Below are 24,476 nucleotides of genomic sequence, written 5' to 3'. Positions count from 1 at the left end.
AATTCCATCAAACTTCCCCTTCAAAGTCAGCATGAAACGGAAGTAATGACTGTATTCTTTTCTGCATCGTGACATATATCCTATAGTGAAATGGTGTCTAAAATGAGAGAAAATGTAAGGCGGGACTTGATTTCCCACATCGAGAACGGATTGGATTGTGGGCGTTGCTAAATAAAAATGGAGCCAGATTTAAATGCGAGTTTGCGGTCAGTCTTGGAGGATTATTCCCCCAACAGACTAACCATAGGCACCCTCCCATGAAGAAAGTTTCGAGGGGGGAGGAGGTCAACGTTTTTGATTCAAGATTATGAGGGCACATGAATTTTAAAAAAATAATGAAAGTGCACAGATAAGTCACTTATAAGTCACACTAATCAATTTCAATTTTGATTTCATGCAGTCTTTATGCTTACATAGTGTAAGATTTCTATGACATTCAAAGTGTAAGTCTGTAAACACGAGCATGGTGAGTCATGTGAGTCAAATTTGTCTCTAGTAAAAAAATACAAACAACCCTCAGGCACCGAGTTATTTCTCTCAGCAGTTGTCTATTTTTCTTTTGTGGGTTTGTATCTTGGTGCTGGTCCACATCCAATTACGGCAAAAGCGAATCTATGGCCAGTTCCTGAGTTTTACAGTCCACTATTCCTAGCTCCTGCCAGAATCATCAGTGGCTTTATGTGTATTCATTTCTTTTCAATATTTTTAGAATCATGCAAATGTCGGGCAGAGGTCTCAAAAGAGAGATAATACCTGATGTTACTGTAATATTAGACTGCTGTTTTTATTTAGATCAGGAAGCAATTACAGATCCTCTGAGACTGTGACAGTGGGTCTTTTTAACTACAGAACTGCCTTGTTTTGACTCAAGTACCCGTAGTCATGTCATGAGAGGGTGGTTATTATAGAAAATATACCCAATCTATAATTATCATCATTACCATCATCATCAAGCAAATATCTTCATGACTACATTATTATTATCATGAAAGCACATCAGGTATGTTTTGGGATTATAATAGTAAGAAAACCAGGATGTTAATTACTGGAGGGGTTATGACCACCCTAATGAAATGTTAAATAGTAAAAACAAAGGAATGGGGGTCTTGAGATGTCCTTACACTAAGCAGTTTTAATTCTTACATATTATGAGATTCTATCCAATGTTCAAACAACGGAAGATTAAAAGTTACATTTTTAAAACATTATTTTCAATGGCACCAAAAACGAATCACAAACAAAATACAACAGTGTCAAATCATGTTCACCTGATGTTAATATGGCAACAGTATACAACATAAGTAGTTTTGATTGAATGTTGTGTGTCAGTTGTGTTTCATATAAGTTTCAACCTAGTCTCAGATGTTTCTCCTAAAATTGCTCAGGAGAAAACAGAAGCAAATGAGCCGATGATAAATATGAATACTGTATGTAGAAATATACACTGTAAACTGTAATTTTGAAGCAGGTTTGCCAGTAACTTACTGTAGACTTAATTTACAATTTTGTTTTAAATATGAATTTACCTAGTTGTTATATTTTCTTAATTCCATTCAGTCCTTCATTATTGATGGTTTAATTTTTAGATTACTGCCCGCTAAAAAATTTTTGGCACCAGCTGCCACTGGTTTAACTCAAATTAAAAACAGTACTAATAGTAGTAATTAAATCTACAGTAAGTTACTGGCAAACCTGCTGCAAAATTACAGAAAAGTTTTACAGTGTAGATGTATAGAAATATACACTGTAAAAAATCCCGTTTTTCCTGTAAATTAAACATTTTCCCTGTTTTTCTTGTAATTTGCTATTTTTCCCTGTAATTTTACGTTTATCAAAAATACATGAAAATCATTATTGACATTATACTTGGGAAAAGCTGAAAAAAACTTTGATTAAAATTACTACAGTAGACTGTAGAGGTAAAATAATCTGGATCTGGGTAAATTTGACGAGAAATGTTCGAGTTCATATTGAGATCTACAATAATGCTGACCTTTGATTGTATACTTGACAAATCAGAGCTCAGTTTGAGACATTGTTGACATCTCTTCTGAAACTCTAATGGAAACATTTGTGAGATTTCTGACTCTTTTTCTCATGAGAAATATCTGAGACGTGGAAGACTAAGATAAAAAGTTTCCATTTGCTCTCCATTTAATCTCATTGATGTCTAGGAGAAATAATTGAGACATTCAAGAGATCTCCTCTGATTTTTTTTCTGAGCAGATCACCTATCAACCAAAACAAATGATCACAGAATCTAGAATGTCACACCCATGTGGTTTCTGTTTCTGGGGGTCTCTTTGCCCACAATCTCTCTTCTCCATCACAGCCCAGACCCACTTTCCCCAATGCAGACCCTGAATCTGAAGCATCAGCCCCGCCTGCCTTTAGTTCCATAAGGAAAAAGTGAAAATATTCATGTGTGTGTGTGAGAGAGACGGAGAGGCAGATAATCGTTGGCTCCGTCGTGCCTGCTGTTTCTCCATTAAGCTCTCTCGTGCTCTGTGAAGGAAACAGCGATGACAGGGTGCCAAAGTCTGGCTTCTTGTGGCAGCGTGCGTCTCAACCTCCACCCCACAGCGCCTGCTGCAACAAACACTGAGGCTGCGGAGACGACCGCCTCCCACCCTTACCCGGCCGGCACGCTAACGCCAGCGTCAGCCCGCGGAGCCATGACCGCACGGCCATGAGAATAGAGGCTATATTTACCATTAGCACACACACATTCGAATGTAAGCTATAATTAAACAGATGAAAAGGACAATGTTCTGTAGTGTTGCTAATCTAGAGCTTTTATTTATTCAGTTTAAAAATGAACCGGGATACACAATCAGCACGCGGCCTGCGCCAAGACAGAGCTGTCTGAACAAACAGATTTAGAAGCGAAGCATAACACTACTGCGGAAATGATTGTGTACATTTATAAATAACTTCATTCAACATTATATTTGCATAGGACATCTCTTTACCTCGTCCTGTTCAGTTGCTTTAGGAAGTAATCAAAATGAGAGTTTGGTGGGTCTCTAAGTCCATTTTTTAATGTTAAGGAATGCGAGTGCACTCCTTATACTTGATAACATACTGTTAGCTAATAAATAGCAGAAAAATGCTTCAAAAATGGACCAAAAACATTAAAGTGGCCATAACTCAGACAGTTTCTGCATATCTCATGTTAATCTTGAGTACTTACAGAATAGTATCGCACCATTCAAATATCTGTAGTCTTTAGTTTGATCACATTTATAAAAGACAGATACAGCTGTACGACTATTTACGAAAACATACAACACGTGCGGGGGGATGCGGGGGCGGAACTAAAGCATGTGCGCACACATTGCCAACAAAACACAGACATATGACTTAGTTTCACTAACCGCATGCGGTTCATATCCGGCATCTTTTAGCGCTGGGACCGCTTCATTTATCAGTTGCAAACGATCTTCAAATCCAGCGTTATATACACCGTTTATATAACATCCATAACTAAAATTCCGTGAACAAGCAAACACACCTCAACTTCTCTCGCTATCGCAAGAGTAAAGAGCTGCAGCTGCAGGCCCACAGCACAGCCAATCTTGATGGTAAGCGGGTCTTCCTATCGCTTGTCGTTGACGCGTGGGCGGGCTATTTCTTTCACCTTGCCATGGGCGTGCTTTTCTGGGAGAATTGCCCAATAAGGGACTAAGAAAAGTTGTTACAAAACGGATTTTCATGTTCGGAAAAAACTTTCCGAAACCTATACGAACGCTGGGGGAGTGTATTGAGCACAGAAATACTATGTCATACGTCCAACTCGTTTTTTGTCAAGTTGACCATGTCGAGCATGACAAGACAGCTTTTAACATTGTACATGAGTCAGAATGCATGAAACACTGTTGCACATCCCCTTTAATGAACCATCTAGCACTTACTTAGCAATACACTTTTTAATGTACACAACAAACATTTCAATATACAGTACATTATTGCGACCAGATATTGTAATAGTTTTGTAACACCTTACCAAAAGGTAATAGCAATTTCAACACTTTTTCATCAATTGGGTATAAATAACACGTTGCAAAATCGTGTAATACGTTTCCTCCCGTGTAAATAACAGATTTCACGTTTTTCTTGAAAAGAAAGAAAAAAAACATTTTCTTTAATTTTACGGTTTTTTACAGCATTTCACAAATATGTGAAAAATGGGTACAAAAAATAGTACATTAGCATTATACCTGAAAAATCTGGGATTTTTTTTCTTTAAAATGACTTTTTTTACAGTGTAGCTTTGATTTTCATAGTATATTGATATAGCATAAGATCTATAGACCTATAGATTATTTTACAGCTTGGTTAATTTCTACAAATAGTATAGATTTCATTAGCACTAACATATTTAATTTGAGACGAAAACTGGCCTGGTTTCTTTCAAGGATTTTTCTCAACTTCTACACCTTTCGGAATTTTGATTTCTTTCCACAGTCGCCTTTGGCTGCTCACTGGTGGACTTATTGACATCTATTAAAGCACATATATTTTCTTACTTTAATGTATTATGCAACTGATTATCTGAATGTCATTTAATGACAATTATTTGTTGTAGTGTGATTTATGATTTATACATTGTTCGACAACGTAAAAATATGTTTTATTGTGAGAAGCACTGTAAGAATAAAATTGTATTGATGACAATTCATTTGTAAATAGCCAATCATAATCATCTGTTAAGTGTTATAGTATGTGCATGAGCAGACTGAAGTGAAGCTTGACCACAAGTTGCTAATACGCTAAAAAGATGGTTAAAACAGAAACAGACTATGAGTATGAGTTTTTTATTTAATACAAATTCTGCATGTTATTGGTGTCAATATTATTGCTGAAGGTTAGAAATTCTGCTCTTATTTTGAATAAATCTTTTGTCTATTTCCTGCTATGCCTATACTGTATGCTGGCATGCCGAGCCAAATCATGTGTTTATCTAGCACTGTTTTTCCATTCCTGTGGGTTTCATTCTTTGTAGATAAGGGGAAGAGCTGTGATTTGACCACTTAAGCTGTTGAACTTTCTCCATATCCTATTTCCGCTGTTTAACAATACCTAACAGAGGAACATATGGCCAATATGGGTACAGAGATCACACTAATAAAAGTGTTGAACATATAATCAGATACATTCATTACAAGTTTCACAATTACGTTATCACTATAGGAAAGGATCTTAGCTGATCAAGGTGTTTTTATATGAAATGAGACACTGACTGACTAAGCATGAAGTTATTTATGACAGACATGAAACTAAATATCAATACAATCTCGTTTAAGATAGGAACATTTTGATCACAAGATGCCAAACCAACAATATTCTCCAGTCATCTCCACTGTACTGACACAAACACATGATCAATTTTCCATGGCACATCTTATTGACTATCACTTAACTTAATGTGTTGAGGCAGACGAATAGACTTTGGAATTGTGCTCAACTGGAGTCGACACCAAACCAGCGGTTGAAATGTAGGAGATCATCTGAGTCTCAGTGGGGTCTGGATGACTGTTTATCATGCATTTACATGTACATTTATGCATTTGGCAGACGCTTTTATCCAAAGCGACTTACATTGCATTATACTATACATTTGTTTCTGAGTATGTGCAATCGAACCCATGACCTTGGCGTTACTAGCGCCACGCTCTAACCCCCGAGCTACAGGAAAGCATGCATTGGTTTGGCACGTAGTTTCAGGATGCTGATTCATATCATCCGCACACATGAGGGGAAAGAAGACTTTCTGACTGTACAACATAATTCAATCAAATAAATGGGATATCATTGAGGAAAGATGATGTTTAGGTGTAAATTGTTAATAACCATAGGTCCATCATAGCGAACGATGTTACATGAACGACATCATATGATTTTTTTGTCCATAGATGACTGTTTCCATAGCTGTTTATACATGAGGATAGTAATTCACGTCATCAGCCACTGGAAAGCAGTTATTTAGTTTTGAGATTGAGGCCATCTATAGCAAAATAAAGAAAAGTCAATGCTGATGTCAAATTACAACTAAAATGTTGATACTTTAAAATGACTAAACCTCAAATGACTATAGTAATGACAAAAGTAAAATAACAGTTCTGGTGCTGGATGCTGATTGGTCAGTAGTATATTCACAATATAGCACAGCGAACATATCTTCATCTGTTTAAATGTATATCATAGTGCACCGCCCATAAAGGACAATACTTAAATTTCAGTCACAATTCACATGTCTTTCAATGACTATATTAACAATACTGTGTGATGCCAATGAAGAATGATTTTTGCATGTCACATGACCAGTCGCATCATTTCAAATTGAATATAAGCTATTTCAAATGACACATGAGATTTGAGGCAGAGATTATGATTATCGTTGAACAATAGATCATTTTGATAAGATATCGTATGACTTTGAGTTAGACGACTTTTATGATACTGTCCAGGTGCTTTCACATCATTTTTAAACAATAAGCTTGATATTAATAACTATGATTGTTGATATCATGTTAATACTACACATATTATTATTACCATAAAAAGTTCGGCACCAGTATCTTGGTGACACTTCAACACTTGAGGTGGCGGTTTGGCACTCGTAATATTTGGCAGTCACAACGATTGCAAACTCTCTTTCTCTGTCTGCCTCCCAACACATGTATTCTGAGTGTAATTCATTGGCCAAAAAAGAAAAAAACAAACCAAATAAAAAATGAATGGTCTCATTAATGTTTAGTTTCAATAGATTGCAATAATACTATTATCATGAAATGTTTTGTTCATAACAATCCTGATGTGAATGTCTCATACCGTGTCAGCCCTATTATCTTTAAATATAGATTGAAAAATACATATTAAGTTCAGTTGAACGTGTCCAACTCACCTTGGTGCCAGATGATACCTTCCTCTATTTGAATGTCTTGGTCTTGGCCTATGACCTATGGTAAAGATAAAATATCCAAACTTCATTAACATTTCTTAAATTCTCAGATATATTTATTTTATCTTCCATCATTGCTTTTCCCTTTTAAGTTAATATTGTGCAACGTGTGTCCTGTGTAATGTTCTTTACCTTGCTGGTAGTGAGCGGGACCTCCGGGCTGCTGGCTGAACTCAAGACGTGCGGTAGCTTGAAGCTGGGGTCGTCTTTCTCCACGCAGATCATCAACATTCACGGGCCTCGCTGAGGGAACAGAAGAAATGTTTTAAGAAGTTTTAATTGAGGGTTTGACTCTCTCGGAATTAGTATTTGCAGCGGAGCATCGCTGGAAACACAAAACGTGCAATTCTCTAAAGCACGAGCGTCACCGCCGCCGCGTCCCCAGAAGACTGAGGCAATGATTACTGGCCGAGACGCAGACGCAAATTAAAACCAGACCTTTTCATATGCCGTCCACCCCCGACATCATCCAGAAATTGACACTTTAGATTACTTGAGATTCAAAACAGTCCTCGTAGAGAAATAACAGGACAAATTAACTCTAAGATTAGTAAGTAGAAAAGATATAGAAAGAGAAAAACTAAGTGATCAGAATCACCAGCAGGAAACATAAGCTCTCATTTTCTCTGCTGGGCGGCTTTGGAGGGGGACTGGGTTACTCACTCACTTAAAAAAAACATTTCTTACCAATTCTTCAGACTGTTATGAAGTTCAAAACTTGACAAACACAAAAAGCACAAATACACAGAATACATTTCTGTTTTCTTCGGTAAATACTCGAAACATAAGCATCGACCCACTCTGAGTCCATTTGCCTGTAAGACACAACATGAGCAGTTCATAAACTGTTCAACATCAAGGGGGGAAACCAGATGGAGACAATTTCACCATAAGGTCTCTTTTAATCTTAGGACACAACCACAAAACTCTGCATGGCAGTAAAAAGCAAAAGGGGCTCAAACGTTTGTAACAGTCACCACGTTATAATTTTGTTGTCTTGTTATGTTACTTAATATAGATCGCTTCCTATATAAAGCAACCCAGAATTATTCTTGTTATGACCAAGCATCTCCCTCTATCTAAAACAGTGTGCCGGTCAGATTGTTTTCACTGTGACAGAGCAGATGGAGGGTGTTATGCTGGGTATTTATTTGTTTATATGCAAGTAACCTGGACATCTCAGCGTGTATTCCATGTGTTTGAGTCAGGGCCACACAGAAACTGTGCCCACAAAAAAAAACCCACCATATTTTTATTTGATTTTTTATATAGTTTGTTTATACTTTAATACTGATAACACTTTTTACCATTTAACACACATTACATTTCTAAATAAGAACAGAAAATGTGCAAAAAACATGGGGGTGGGACTCGATGTTATGGCAGGCAGGGCTTGGCCAATTTTTGGGAGTGTTTTTGGGGAGAAAACATGTTTGATAACAGTTATTATATAAGCGATTCTGTTTGCTAATGTTAGTGATGCAAAAAACAACATTTTTGGGCCATTTTTATTATATAAAGAAGACTGGAAGGTGGAGAGAGATGAACAGGATCTGCAAAGGACTTTGAGTCAGGAATAGGACTTTAGCAGACAAACAAGGCTATGGGCTTAGACAGAAAAAGTAACGTGATTTTTAACGATTTTCCTTAAAATACAGAATTTACGTTCTGTCCATTTCTCCAACTGTCACTGAAATTGAAAGTTCTGTCTTAACTCCATGTAACAGAAGTTAGTTTAGTGTGATGTAGTGTGCATGACCGCACCCTGGCTGTACTGAAGTCTGCGTGGTTGGCTGTGGATGGAGGTGCCGCGCCTCCTACAGGCTTCCAGTACCACAGCTCGAATGGACACGAACAAAGACATCCAGGACAGCTAAAAGACAACACAGAAAAGACATTTAATAGACAATGTAAATAAGATATTTGGAAGAATGCTTGTAACTAAATGGTACTATGGTAGTCAATGGGGACCAAGAACTGTTTGGTAACAAGCATTCTTCCAAATATCTTTCTGTGTTCATCAGAACAAAGAAATATGTACAGATTTGGAACAACTCGTGTATTTCTTTTATTTTGGGGTGACCTGTCCCTTTAAATGTATAACTCACAGTCTCAATTCAACATGCGGGAGTCTGTATTGTACATTGTGTATTTACAATTTATTAAAATGCTTCAGAAGCACTTCACAGCACTTCAGAAGAATTTAAACATCTTTTCAAATAAGGCATTCAAAATGTTACTTTATCTAAAAGTGCATTATAACATTATGATGCTCAAAATGAAGACTCAAATGTATTTAGACAATTTAGCTCCTTAAAGGGGAACTCCGACCAAAAATGAAAATTCTGCCATTAATTACTCACCCTCAAGTAGTTTAACATCTGTAGGACCTCCATTTTTCCCCAAAACGCAAAAAAGTTCCCCTTTAAAATTAAAGTTCCCCTTTAACATGCACAGGGCACATGGAAAAGTCATTTTTATCATGTCTGCATTTACCTTCGTTTTACATTATTATTCAATCAACTATCACAATTCATCATTTAAAAAGCTAAAACACTCCACATTTATGTTCTGAACATGTTTTTGCAATCAATAAAATGTTCAAAAATAGGGGCGTACATATAAGAGGTTAAAACATGTTTGTACATATCAACAAGGGATAAATAATAAATAAATACAATAACAATAGAGTAAGCGGCGGCGTGTGGTATGGTGGCTTGGGGTGGAAAGTATCCTGTGGGTCGGGGGGGTCTATCTCTGATGCGCCATTGTGGCGTGATTTGTGCTGCGGCCAGGGGGGGAGCGGAGACAGCATTATAATGATGTCTTATTATTATTATTAATATTATTATCATTATCATTTCAGTAGATATCATCTAACCTCATCCTCCAACTCTCCTATACTATTTACACACCTACATACTTATATAACTATTCACTATTATTGTTATTACTGTCAGTATTACTGTATTATCATACTCATGCACTTTGGCACACACACAACCATGGACATCTTTCTCTCAGTTACTTCCTGTTTGCATTATTGCAAAGCAGTGTTTATATGCATGGATTAAAAAAATGTATTTAGATGTTGTGGTCCTTGGGTTCTGCCAAAACATTACAGCAAAGTAAAACAAAAGAGATTGTGTAAATGTTTTCCGGTAATCCACGGGCTAGTAAACAACAGTAAAACAAAATCGAGTAAACAAAATATGTGTGGGCCATACAATGACCAGATTTTAAATGACTGTGTTAATAGTGTTTTTTCATTAAAGCTGTATAGTCCTTCATATTCAGGATGCCAAACTATTTGAGATCCAGTCACTCAACATTCAGTCAGAAACGCACATTGATGGAGGCTGGGCTTGTAAACTTTTCTGGGGAAAGTACATATGGCTTTAAATATCATAAAAATGTGAAAGGCTATACAAAAACATGCACAAAATATACAAATCAATGCTACACAATCTCAAGTAGTCACAGGAGACACATTTGAGATGTTAAAAGCAGGTGTAAACAGTAATCTGTCTCAGATGGCCATTTGTGATCGGACTATCCAAGTGTAAACAAAACCCAAGACGTTTTTCTGTTCTTACTTTGCCTTCCAGAAGTTCCTCATTTGGACAACCCGAGTGGGATTGCAGATATTTACAATGGAAGAGCAGGCCATCGAAGGTCTTCCATGGCATGAGTTCGTCCATTTGAAAAGGGAAACCGCAAGCGCTGTTGGCTGCGATGAGGTAGGTCAGACCCCGCACAAAGAGAGAGCCGAGCTGGACAGCTCTGGGGTCCACAACAGGAGTCTGCATTAAAAGAGTTAATAAAAAATGACAAATAAAAAATATAGGATAGTGGTTTATGACACCTTCAAAACGTAAATAAGGTCACGATGTTGCAAATTTCATGTAAAAGCAGAAGCCCATGTAACAAAAACCTATTAACATGTAAGCAGTGAACAAAAAAACGCATTTTAGAAAAAAAACGGGGCATGTTAAGCGTTCATTCACCCAAAAATGCATTAGAATGAAATTCATTTACTTTACCTTCCATGAAAAACAAAAAAGAAGCAAAACACTTTAGCAGAATGTCATGGATGCTCTATTAAACAATTAATGTACATTTAGCTTTGTTTCATTTACAAAGTTTCGTATGACTTCAGAATACTTGGAAAGAAGGAATAACAACATCAAATTTCCATTTTCTATCTTGAAATCACTACAGTTTTACAGTCGCCATGTTTCAGACTCGTCATGGTGTTAATACCCATTGTGTATTTCACCAGGTGGGGAGGGAAGCCGGGTGTGACCCTGTAGAGCTCACCTGAAGTGGAAGTCCGGATAATGGGATGTTTACCCCCTCCAAGCCCCCACCTAACTGTCCGCTGGTCACCTGGTCCCCCACCCCCGCCGGCACGAGATAAGAGAGGGACTGATTAGCTTCTGTGACATCAAAACGTAAAATTGGCCTGCCACCTGCTCGGCTCTCAAACACAGCTTAGACTAAAGCAAACAAAAGGGAGGCTGGAGATAAAGCCGAGGTGACAGCAGCAGCCCGCTGCCCGTGCCTTCCAGGCGCATGGATTGAGACCCGGGCCGCCGTTTGAATCATTGCTCCGTTTGCGCAGCCGACTTCCTCTTGGGTTAAACCAGAGCGTTTAATGGCATTCACTTTTATGCATAGGGTTTTGAGAGCGAGGATTGCTTTGATGAAACACTTAAGAAGCCACGTAAAAGTCTTAGCACCTTTAAAGCTGCTAATTGCTCGGCGTGGAAGTCAATAGGCCTCGGGACAATGCTGATGCCACCCCGCTGTAAAGGTATAGAGTGGGACAACAAACCAGAACAGCAGCTGCTCTCCAGCATTTCAACAGTGAACAATGGAAGCTGCTCTTGCCAGATGCCTGAAGGACTCCTGCACCCCCTGAGGACACGGAGCTCAACGTTAATGGCCATCCGCAGCCTTGCGATCGGGCTCTGCACCTGTGCTGTACCTTAATACACATCTGCTGAATGTTACTACTGTAAACAGTCATGCACGACAGGATAGGACTTGGTGTGGGACTTAGAATTTGGATGAACTTTCATTTTTAGATTTATCAAATAAACACGATGAGATGTATGTGAACCCTGACTTCTAATGCTGGCAATCCAGAAATGGTTTTAATGAAACTGAATCTTTTTTTATGACAATCAACATTGTAATCTATTACAGTTATTATTATAGCTATTATAATCTATTTTTTATTATTAAATTATTGAATTTATTATAAAAAATGAAAGATGTTAATTTGAGGTTTTTGTCATTTTGTTAAGCGCTTTTGTCATTTTATTATTATTATTCCTTTTTTTATGTTGCTATATAAGATGAATTAATTTTTATTAAAATTTTAGTGTAACTAAAACTTTAACTTAAACTTACTGTAATTTATTTCTAAGGCATCATTTCTAATTAAACGTTTAGCTTTTAAACTGTTTTTAGGCCCATATTTTATTTGATTTCAATAAACATACATTTTAAACATTTAGTAAACTATACTAAACTTGAATCTTATGATCATATTTATTTTGCGTTTTCTTCACTGGTTGCACACAACAAACAATGAAAACGGACACCCAGTTAGAATCTAAGAAACGTTTTTATTTTTGTGCTGATTTGAAAACAAAATGAAAAAGTGCAAAATCTGTTTAATATATTTAATCTTGCTAAAATGTGTTAAACAGAGTTTTACTCACTTATGGGCAGCTAATCATGATCAAATTAGCCAAATGATTTAATAAAAACATGCACACAAGGGGATGCGCCGAATGAGATGATACGATTATGAAACATCATCTGATTCTCATCCTCAGCAGTTACAGATGCTGTGTTGTGGCATCCTCCGCTAGCATTTACATTCCCTTACTATGACAAAGCAGCACAGGGTGAACAGATTAGAGGGGGGTCTCAGGCAGCCCCTGGAGACTCTCCTGCCATCTGTCTAGCTCTTACAGCCTCCTAATACACCCCCCAGCCCTTTTCACATTTCAGGCAGATGTGACAGTGTAACTCCCGATGGGAGGCAACAATGTCGTAACAGGTGCTCCCGCCACTCCGTGGCACATGGGAGGCAGAAGAGATTTACACACTTTCATCTGGCCAGCGGCAGGCTGTCGCCACCGCGCCCTGAGCACACACGCGTCTCTGGATCAGCCGGCAATCTGACACCTGTTGCTGCACACACCCTCTAAACACACAATCCCTCAACGCTCTCATTCATCGCCCGACATACTGCGGACAGCATAAACTGAGCCGTATCACTTCACTGAGCCGAAATGTAAACACACTGGGCCATATAAAAATACTGGGGCCAAGTTCACAATAAAAAGCCACAGGGAGATGCGGACATAAATGTTACATCCGGATCTCCTTTTATGTATGTTTCTTATTTTTTTACTCCAAGAAAAATATCACTATTTGTGTATTTTTATTATTATTAGGGCATCATGCTGTTAGTTTAGCAACATTTTTAATCCAATATTTTAATCCAATATTTGTGCCGAGTTGTTTGAAGACCAAATGTTAACAAATTCAGGGGGCCTAAAATGACTAGCGGCACCCCTAAAAATGAGGCGCGTTAGGAGGCATCAAATTTGACTAAACTGCCTACCTTTGGGGAAAGCCTATGCGTCAGGAGCTTTAAAATGCCCATGTGGACACCTCAAGTAGATTCTGGAACAAAGTTACAAGAAAAAAAACTTTCCCTTTGAACCTTTTTAATAAATGTAAATAAACAATACAATCTGTACAATCACTACTTAATAGTGCATTTGTATTGTCAACAGCATGACAACAAGGTGCAGATAAGCACCTGTATCTGAATACAACGTCAGGGCAGACTAGAGGAATTCACACCAGATGGACAGTTGTAGACACAGGAGGATCCGTAAATTAGGAGGTGGCTTCCTAGATATCTCACAAGAGGCTTTAATTTGTCTTTCTATCATCCATTATCTGTGCCGTGGGGAGGGCTCTCAATCCAAGCACTGCACAACCACAGGCCGCCCTCGGCCGCCATGTCTGAAATAGCACGCATAGACGGCTTAAATTAAGGGTGGGAGCTGAAATAGCCCTGTGGTCGCCGGCGGGGACGATGCGGAGCCCGTCACCAGAGCATCGCTCTCAGGTTTAGACCACAATTAAAGTAGTTTTGGGGAGGAATGTCGCAAAGCGACCAAAAATGATCCCTCCGGTCTCTTTGCCTATTTTCTCTTTTTTATTTTTTGAATAGAGAAAGAATCCAATGCATGTCTCAAAAGGAAAGAGGCCTTGTTTTGATGCATCTCTACAATAGAATATTCATGACAACAGCTGTTTTGTGGAAAACTCCAAACTAACTCTAGTTAAAACAGGTGAAAGTGTCAAATGAAATGACTCACCCTGATCTGTTGCATTTCTGTGAAGGACTTGAATCTGACACAAACAGCTTGGCTTAGATATGCATCTATATCTTCCAGAGAAAGGTGTCTCGCCTGGATCCAAGAACAAACAGTGTTTTTATTCTACATGCACAGCGTGAAAATCACACTCAAGTATACAAAACAAGCATCAACCGTTTAGAAATACATCAACACACACTTATGCACAATGCAAGGGTAGCTGAGTTGTGGTTGGGGACACATCAATTCTCTGATAAGGACTACACACAATAAACAGTGTTTGAGATACACAATTAATCTCTTTTGACATGCAACGAGTCAACATCATTAATAAATATAGGTTAACAGAACACATGTGGCGGGGATGGACCCAAACAAAGCCATTTGTTTACATTCAAGTGAGTTGTGTGGCATCAACGATGAAAAGATAAACACACCCGAATGGCGATGTAGGTTACAAGACAAATCACAGCAATCAAAGGAGCGTCAAATTGCTGAAGGTCTTCAGTGAAGTCGTGCAGGTCAAAGACACCCAGCAGTGTTGATACTTGAACTCTTTTCACCTCTGGATCCGTCCTGAACCACAGAGCCATTAGATCAGGGGGCACTTCTGTTGATACATACACAGCACACTTTTCATTTGAGGAGGGGTGGATAATATGAGAATAACTGGAAGATACTGTTGAACTTTTAAATATAGTTTAACATCCTATACAAACTTTAAAACGAAATATTTGTTTTAGTTTGTTTAGCCTGAAATACAATAGTTCTTACAACTTTTGAAAAATGATTTTGTGACTATTATCATTTAAATTATGAATATTATGTATACAAATTAATATCATGTGAATCATATATACATACACTACTGGTCAAAAGTTTTTGAACACTTGAATGAAATGTTTCTTGTTGTCTCAGAAAGGTTGCTTTTTATGTCTGAAATTGGTTTAACAGACAAAATCTAATTAAATTTGATTTAGTAAATAATGACTTTGAAATGGATAACTTTGACTAATGACTAAAGAATTAATGGGAACTCCTTTAAGGCCCGATTCACATTTTGCGTCTTTTCCGCGCGCACATTCGTTATTTTAAATGTACACGAGTGCAAATAGGGGGTGACACGGTCACATTTATTATCTAGGTGCGTCGGCGCCACATCGAGGTGGAAATAGTTCAACTTTTTGGAGTGCCGTGTGCGCACCGCGGGTCATTTGAAGAGAGAAAGAGGCGTGGCTCGCGTTTTCCTCATGGTTGTAGACACGAAATGTGAATCGATTTTTTTAGTCGCAACATAATCCGCATAGTTCCCTTTGTGTTGTTCTTACTATTGAGCTTACTATTTTTCTAAAAAGTGGAAAAAATATAAATAAGTGAGTGATAAGTGTTCAAAAACTTTTGACCAGTAGTGTATGTATTAAAAAAAGCAAGCATTAAAGATGCCATGAATTAAAACCACAATTTTAACCCGAGCTTTTGTTATATACTGTAAGAGGGAATCATATTCACGCAAACATCCTGTAAGTGTCAGAACTGAAAACGTCCTTGTTACTGAGATTACAACTGTTATTGATACCAGGCCCAGCGAAGGCCAGGTTCTGGAATGCACCTATCTATGAACACCGCCTCCACAGAAAGAATATCAACGACTACTTCTCTAGCCCCACCCACTGGTTCGCGCATGACAATTCTGAAGTAACACAAGTGACGCGGAATCAGATAGAGCGAGCAAGCGATAAATAAACATGCCGTTAAAGATAGCTAAATATTGTGCCATCCCTGGTTGTGGAAGAACACAGTCGCTGCATAACCTTCCTTCGGTTATATTAGGAATGCGTGGTTAAAGTTTATTTTTAAAGATGTTCGAGCTCACGTGGGTAAAACATGGAGCGTTTGTTCATTTAATTTCTCCGAGGATTCCTTCGTGAACAAGGCACAGGTCGACGCTGGATTTGTGGAGAGACTAAAATTAAAAAGCAGTGCTGTGCCATCAATATTGAATCTGATAGGAATGGCGCAGCAATCTTACGCGAGTAAAACATATTTGTACCATGCGTCACCATTGCTTTGTTAGAGATCGCTTGATGTGCCCTGAGCACTATTCGCGCGGGATTAGTATTACCTGGGGACCTCTAGTCATTTGTAATAATTGCAGAGGTTGTCTGTGATCTTAATCCCTTGCGAATCGGGATCTCTGTGATTTGGCGGGCTCATATATCATTTTTCAAGGTTTTATCCACCGTTTGTGAATAATGGAAGTGTTTTGGTATTATTTCGGGTGCTGGGTCATATCCATAAGTTACCGGGAGTCTCCCGTTTGTTTATTTATCATGGAAACTCTCGTAACATTTGAGACCCGCGATCACGGTGATCTGTCCGGTTCACGATCACGGGTCTCAGATGCTGACAGGTACGTTTGAGGTAAATTTGAGTAAAATCATCCCGTGCGAATGCGTCACATGAAATACTGATGTGGGGAGGTAATTTATAAATCACACGAGGTCCCCAGATAATGCTAATCTCGTGCGAATGGTGCTAATGTGTAACCTAACGTTACGTGTCTAACCAAATTCACAGAAGGCTCCAACTAAGTTTACTACGCAAACTGCTATCCAATCATAGCAGTGGGCGTTTACTTCCAAGTCTTCAATGCGGAACGCCCATTCAAACTGATCGTTTGTAGAGCCGGCCTCAAAACCAGGGTAGAATATAGCCTATTACTTATTATAATTAATAATTCATTACATTTAAGTAGCGCTTTTCTGGACACTCAAAGTGCTTTTACATGGAAGGGGGAATCTCCTCAACCACCACCAATGTGCAGCATCCACCTGGATGATGCGACGGCAGCCATATTGCGCCAGAACGCCCACCACACACCAGCATATTGGTGGAGAGGAGACAGAGTTACGAAGCCCCCCCCCCAGTACATATGGGGATGATTAGGAGGCCATGATGTATAGAGGCGAAAGGGTGAATTTGGCCAGGATGCCGGGGTTACACCCCTTCTCTTTTTCGAAGGACATCCTGGGATTTTTTATGACCACAGAGAGTCAGGACCTCGGTTTAACGTCTCATCCGAAAGATGTAAAAACCATGCGAATGTCATAAGTAGACCTCATAACAACAGTATAAAACAATAAACAAGCCCAGTTCATCACACCTTTAAGGCACATCTAAACAAAACCATAAAAAGGCCATAAGCAGATCGTGTGAAAATGTGTAAAAAAACAATTACATTGTACAAATTCACTAGCATGTGAAATAGTTACAAACTGCCATGCAATTGTGTTATCCTAAAATTTCATTTGAAATGGTAAAATAATGTGAAATGTTAAATAGAAATAGAAATGTTGTAATTTCTGTACATTTACATTGTTTTTGAGTTCATAACAGGACCGGCATTTAAAAATTGATCTTCACAGTTTTTTCATGACTAATGTAAGGGGCAATTCACATTTCGCGTCTAAAACCGCATGGTAAACATGCGCCGCACTGCTTTCTCATGCGGTGCGCGTGCAGCATTCTGAAAAGTTTAAATATTTTCATCTCGATGTGGTGCCGACGCGCCTAGAAAAACAGGAGCGTATTTGGGCGTGCTTGCCGTGTGTCTATATTTAAAATAACAAAATTGTGCACGCAAAAGACGCGAAATGTGAATCGCCCCTAACCCATGGTTGTTCAGCAAATGGACAGATCAAACCATTTGGTCTGCTACAAGTAAATACAAAAGAGCAAACACAGACAATTATTTACACTACAAGCAGATCATAAGTCTTATAAATTAGGAATAGAACAGAATCAGGTATTGTATGATGCTTACCAGCACCTGAAACAAAGTATACCTTGCACTTAAATCTGTACCTCGATGGCTGAGGGGCTTTGGAGTGACTTTAGCTGGTTCCTTAAGAGGATTTCCGGGGAAGACAAACCATTCCTTGACTGACAAACTGTTACTGGAACAATCTTTAATAGACAAAAAGTAAATAAAAACCAATATCAAAATAAACAGAGAAAAACAAACAAATAAAGCAAACAGAAAGCTGCACTGAAAGAGTAAGGGTTGTATGTTATGCAATAATATGACTGGCAGACATAAGTTATACTAAAATTACACTACACTTTACTGTTTGATATCTGATATGTTTGCCTCCTCCTTTTCCAATAGCACGTTCACCACATTTGCCCAAACCACAAATACTGGACAAAAATGGGATGATTCCCAGAATACTACAGGGACATGAAGTTATTTTTTTATCTAAACAAGACAACCACTATTTCTAGACCTTAACCCAATGCCTATATTTAAGACGGGAGAAGAATAAATCATATGGTTAAAGCAAATAATAATCGTCTGAAACTGTCTTCAGCCCCACAGTATTTCAAAAAATGGAAAAATCCATTTAATAAGTGTTTTTAATGCTACTTTAACATATAGCTGCTATACTTTCAGAACAATTAATATTGAGCTTTTCTATTGTTTTTCTACTGTCTAATTTCCAAACATCATTTTTTTAAAAGAACAATTTTTAACAATAAAAATTATGACAAATTTAAAGAAAAATATATTAATTTATTAATATATTTTTGGTAACACTTTACAATAAGGTGCTATTAATTAACATTAAACGCATTAGCAAACATTAGCTAACAATGAACAGTTTAGTTTTTCAACATTTATTAATCTTTGTCAATGTTAGTTCAAGTCAATAGTTATTCATCTTAGTTCATGGTGCATTAACTAATGTTAACAATGACAACGTTTGATTTTAATAATGTATAAGTAAACGCTGAAATTAACATGAATTAATGCTGTAGAAGTATTGTTCATTGTTAGCTAATGCATTAACTAATTGTTTACAAATAGCACCTTATTGTAAAGCGTTACCATATTTTTTAGCTCTAGAAATCACAGCAGATTTAACAATAACAGATAAGCAACAGAAGAAACATTTCTTATGCAGGTGAAGCTCACCTGGCTGTGCCGGCAGCAACAAGCCGTAGATGCGTTCTCGCACAGACAGGTATAAGATGGCCTGCGGTGGTAACTCAACTTCATCCTCGTCTTCCAATGTGTTACTGCAATCCACGACTCCATCATATAACACATTAAAAACCAAGTAACACTCCGCATGGATGTGCTTCTCTTTAGCTGCCTACAACATGGAAATCCCTCGTGAATGTAAAATCAGTGTCACATCACTTATGGTTTTTGTCATGATGGCACCAAATCTGTGACCACTGGTGAAAATGCTTCTTTGTTGCATTTATTACAATTTTGGGGGATTACAAATAAAACTACCATCATTAAGACAACAATCATAATGATTGTTTTTTGTATTGTTTTTATGCTGTCTGTATGTTCTGTATGAAATTAAAGTTGATTTGTGATTTAGAAACAGTGTCTTAAAGATATCGTCTTAATTTCACTATACTATTGTTTTGAACCTTTTGCTTTTCCTCAGTGTTTAAATAACGTTTTTCAAAGGGGTCTCAGATTTTGGAACAGCACTTTAATTTATTACCTGTAATATATCCCAGGGTATGAACTTCTCCATCAAGCACACCGACTCCGGAATGGTGGGACTGCACTCTAACCAAGGGGATGTTTGTCCAGGTAGCAGATATGTGCGCATTCCTTTTTCTAAAATCTCTTTCTCACTGCCATGTATTGGCAGAAACGAAAGCCCAAATGCTCCCTCACTGGGGTGATAAGCATTGATGAAATCTGCAACCGCATAGATCTTGCCTCCCTGAACCTGCCTGTGTTTCTTTCGATACGATGCCAAAGCAATATTCCGGAGACGCTGCGTTTGCTGCTCAGACACTATATCGTTACCAACCATACAGGCCAAGAGAGGCAGGTCGGTCATATGAAGCTTCAGGACCTGGCATAACCTCTCTCTTGAGAAAACCACTGTTGACATATTGCTTAGATTGAGTTTACTAATAGACATGTATGGGACTGTGTTGTAGATAATAAAATCTGTATCTTGACCCAGGATTCCCATGCAGTTGTGAGAGAGGGCATAGTCAGCAATCTCATAATCTCCTTCACGGACGGAGCACCACGTTTCTTGGCCGAGTTTTTTGAGGGCAAATCTAGAGAAGGTTGCAAGTCCAGAGGGAAGGCAGAAGAGGTCTCTGCTGTTTGGCTGCTGATTGTGACTTTTAATGTACTGAAATATTTTTGCTATGTCCAGGTTGACTCTCAGACGCCTCTTCACCCATTCGGCCCGTTTCTGTTCCTCAACCGCTCCATCAAAGATAAAGACTAAGCGTATACCTGCGGCTTTAAACGCAGTGATAAATTCCTGCAGGATGTGCATGTACTCTTGCCACTGACCGCCGTGGACCCAAGCTTGACAGCGGTACAAGTATCTCAAACAACCCATTCCATCCACTACAAGTGTAGCATTGCTGTCAGGATAGGCTTTACTGTGATTCAGTGCCATCTGTTTCAGGTCTACAGGCACAGAGGTATCTGGATGGCATGTCTCCATGAAATACTGTAAGCCCTTTACACCCATATTCACTCATATGCGTTTTATTATGCGTCACCGACCTGAAACACATAAGCAGAGAAAGACATAAACTGTTTGTGTACAAAACAGCATCTTGAAAAGAAACTTAGTTTAAGCTTTCATGTGGTTCTTGATTTATATCAGCTCGGGAGAATCATTTAATTATAAAAAATATAAAATGGTCAATATAAATGAACGATGATCTGTATATTTACTGTGACAACGTGTGTGAGGGCTAGGAATCTCAGCACTAATGCTGCAGTGCTACCGGAAGAGATATAAAAATGTAGTTTATCTGTCAATGTCGCGAACAATAACCTCATGATTATGAGAAAAAGACACCGAAACGGACTCACTATTTAACAAGATGAGATGAACAATTTAACTGGAAATATTAGAGTTAGCAAGTGTTAGGCGCTAACTTTCGCTGCATGATTGCTACAGAGTAGCCGAAGCCGCTTTGTGTTTACATTGTTTCCCCCACTTCCGCTTCCGCGAGTGACAGGCTCAGCGGCCAATCGGAATAATCCTTTAAAAAACAGCCGTAAATACAAGAGATGCGAAAGATCACAAGTTGAACACGGTACTACGGGGTTATATACGACGTTTTATGACTCGTTGAGTACTCTGGTCAGTAATAAAACATAGTTTTAAAAGAAAATATGTATCTCATCCACGTTTTTTTCTGTATGTTTTGCAAAATAAAATAGAAAAAGTTGCTTCTCAGACAAAATGGCAATAACACGTATGTGTTTGAAAACAAGACTAAAATGCGTGCGTAATGAACTCATAGACAATGCGTGAAATGAAGAATAAGGATAAGAATAAGTAGCCTTTATTTTACAGTTAGAATACAAACAGTTCAATTAGTTGTGCACATAAAACATGAGATTGAGATTCATTGTTTTAAAACAGCCTTTTCCTCCATTATAACTAGTCTATTCATGCTATAAAGTTAACAGATGTGTTTTCACATTTGTTAGATGGAGGAACCCAAGAGTTTAGTGTGTGAGGAGCACAGGTTTTTCTGTTTCGTTGAACTATTGATTTTTCTGCTGCTTTGAACCAAGTTTCTCACATAAACAAAAGCACCCAAGGGAAAGGGGCAGATGTTCTCTAAAGGACGATGGCACGCGACAGTCCTGAAGCCTGTAGAAGAATTCACCCCTCCTGCTCTCTCTTTCTCTCTTACACACGCACGCACGAACGCACGCACACACTTGGTAAAGTTTCATCACTACTCTTAATCAGCACATACACAATTGCTCGTGTTCGCTCATATCCACTACAGGCGAGGTGGATTTATTTCCAATAATTCGTAGACCGAATGCAGTTGCGTTTCACTTTGGTTCTCGCTTGTTGTTGCGAGTGCGCCACCCGAGCCATGCACGCGACACATCCTTTGTTATTTTAATCAGTACAAGTCTTTGCTGCGTCATGTTGAGGAACCTACTGTTATCTCTCGGCAAAAGAAAAAAAAAACTGTTATGCTGCATTATGCGTTATTTCCCTTACATGCCAACGTGCGCTCTCTTTTTTCCAGGACACTTAATGTAACTTAAAATCAAAATGTCTTTTTTGCGCTCTACTTGGTCTGACATTTCTGTACCGATTCTAAGACACGCACATGGGCCGTTACTGTGGTCGTTATTGTGAAGGCGTTCACTGATGCTGTTCCCACGGCCACTTACTCCAGCTTCCCTAACCATATGGCCAAGCACCATTCACGCGCTGGTTCTTTAGCATGCTTCCAGTAATTTGGAGGAAGCCTGCGTGTGCGCACTGCCCGGAGAGGCAGTAGAGACATGCAGTTGTGATGTGAAAAAACGCCATTTGGTTGGGAGCAGATGGTTGGCTTGGGGGGCTGTCCGCGTCTTCAGAGAGAATCCCCGAGGGCTCCCCTTGTATTCAGAATCAATGAAAATTCAAGCGCAAAGAAAAGATGAAGAGTCAGACCTCGAGTCCCGTCTTTGTTCGTCGCAGCTACTGGTGGGCAGGAGTTAAAGTACAACAGCCCCCTATAGAAACACTTAAGTTAAACAGTCTCCCCATAGTCCACCTTCAGAAAGGAGGAGGAATGCGAGAAAGGAGCTTTCTGCTTGATTTCACCAGGACAGAATCGCGTGGCATAAATTATGCTCGAAAAGAATAAGCGAAGTGGGCATAAATCTGAGGCTTTTCAGTTACGCTTTGCTGCCCTAATCGGGAAATGTGGGCAACGTCAGTGTGAAGAATTGTGGGGGAAAGTGTGATGATAGCTCCGTGACATGCTTCCACTCTTATTTATGGTCAACAGTTCAATAACGATCATGGTGGACGGGCAGAGCGATTCCCAGAGTGTGTTGCAATGACACCTGTCGCCTGATAACATCGGGAAATTGCTTTTTGATCGGGAAATGGATTGAATAAAAACAGTGCGTTTATTATGAATGAACCACGTAGTTTACAAACAGGACTGAAATATTTGTTACCGACTTTAATCATCAAAATGAACTGAAACCAAAACATGGGACCAAAACAGTACACAGGATGATCCGAAGCATCGCACCGCGTAACTGTGTCAGTGGCACAGATGCTTGTTAATAAATCTGAGCTTCCATATTGTTGCATTCCTCTGGATTTAATGAAGGCACTAATGAAGACCACCCTCATACATACACAAACAAATGCTCATCCCATGCGTGAGCGCGCATACGGAGATGGGGCGCATGCACAATTAATTTAACAATATGAATGATTAAAAAATACGTCGGAAAGAGCCTAACACAACTTCCTCGTCAAATTAAACGCAAAATAATTGATAAAACACCAAAACAACAGAAGCTGGTAGGTACTTTTGTCAGAGCTGACGTGTAGAGAGGGGAGCTCTTTCTCCCTGCTACATTGTGAGGGGAGCAGGTGCTGTCTGAATTACCATACAGCTGAGAGCACAGAGAGAAAAAAAACTTATTCTCCCCTCACACAATAACAAAGTGCCTTAATGACAGCCACGCGAACGACGCACACCAGTTCAGCTTTTACAATCCATCTTAGAGATAACTCAGAACTTATAGAGTCACCAAAACTTTAAACTGAAATGAAGTGTGGTTGAAAAAAAGTGACGAGGCTGGAAAATAAAAGAAAACTTTATCAACTTTGCAAATAACATAAATGACCTTTTTTGCCAGGCGTCAGCAAATTTTGCGCAAGTTCTCAACTTGCTCACATATAATAGGAAAAATATATATAAAATTACTCATTTTTTATATACATTTCAAATAATTTCTATTCACCCTAAAAGCCATCAAATAGCAATACTAACGGAGATGTTGTCAATAAACAGTCTAACTGTACGACATTTGTCTCCATGATCAGGAATGCGCCATGCGCGAGCAGTGTGTGATGTAATTTGAGGTTTTATGTCATAGTGGGATGTACAGGATTCTTAAGGTTTATTTTTCCTGTATGCAAATGAGTTTTTCTCTCTTCCACTCTCTCCCTTTTAGCAGTGACTAAGAGTTGCACATTTTACAGCTCAGTGACCATTTGCCGATTTTTTTCTTGGGGGGTTGGGGGTGGTGTGGATTGAAAAGT

At 38.7% G+C, this 24,476-nt stretch overlaps 1 protein-coding gene across 1 annotated transcript; it reads right to left on the bottom strand.

The window, feature by feature from the left end:
- Positions 1 to 2,137: 2,137 nt before the first annotated feature.
- Positions 2,138 to 21,386, bottom strand: fam120b (family with sequence similarity 120B). The gene is made up of 11 exons (XM_057342581.1): positions 21,260 to 21,386; positions 19,905 to 20,944; positions 19,355 to 19,535; positions 18,244 to 18,345; positions 14,817 to 14,989; positions 14,380 to 14,472; positions 10,561 to 10,767; positions 8,729 to 8,837; positions 7,097 to 7,207; positions 6,908 to 6,962; positions 2,138 to 6,007 (listed from the first exon to the last, which is right to left on the bottom strand). The coding sequence occupies exons 2-11, from the start codon at positions 20,907 to 20,909 to the stop codon at positions 5,986 to 5,988; spliced, it is 2,058 nt and encodes a 685-aa protein (XP_057198564.1). The 5' UTR covers positions 20,910 to 20,944; positions 21,260 to 21,386; the 3' UTR covers positions 2,138 to 5,985.
- Positions 21,387 to 24,476: the final 3,090 nt, after the last annotated feature.

Source organism: Triplophysa rosa, linkage group LG9 (assembly GCF_024868665.1).
Source record: "Triplophysa rosa linkage group LG9, Trosa_1v2, whole genome shotgun sequence".
Lineage (NCBI taxonomy): Eukaryota > Metazoa > Chordata > Actinopteri > Cypriniformes > Nemacheilidae > Triplophysa > Triplophysa rosa.
Note: the sequence above shows the minus strand (reverse complement) of the source record. Positions and strands in the feature narration are given on the sequence as shown.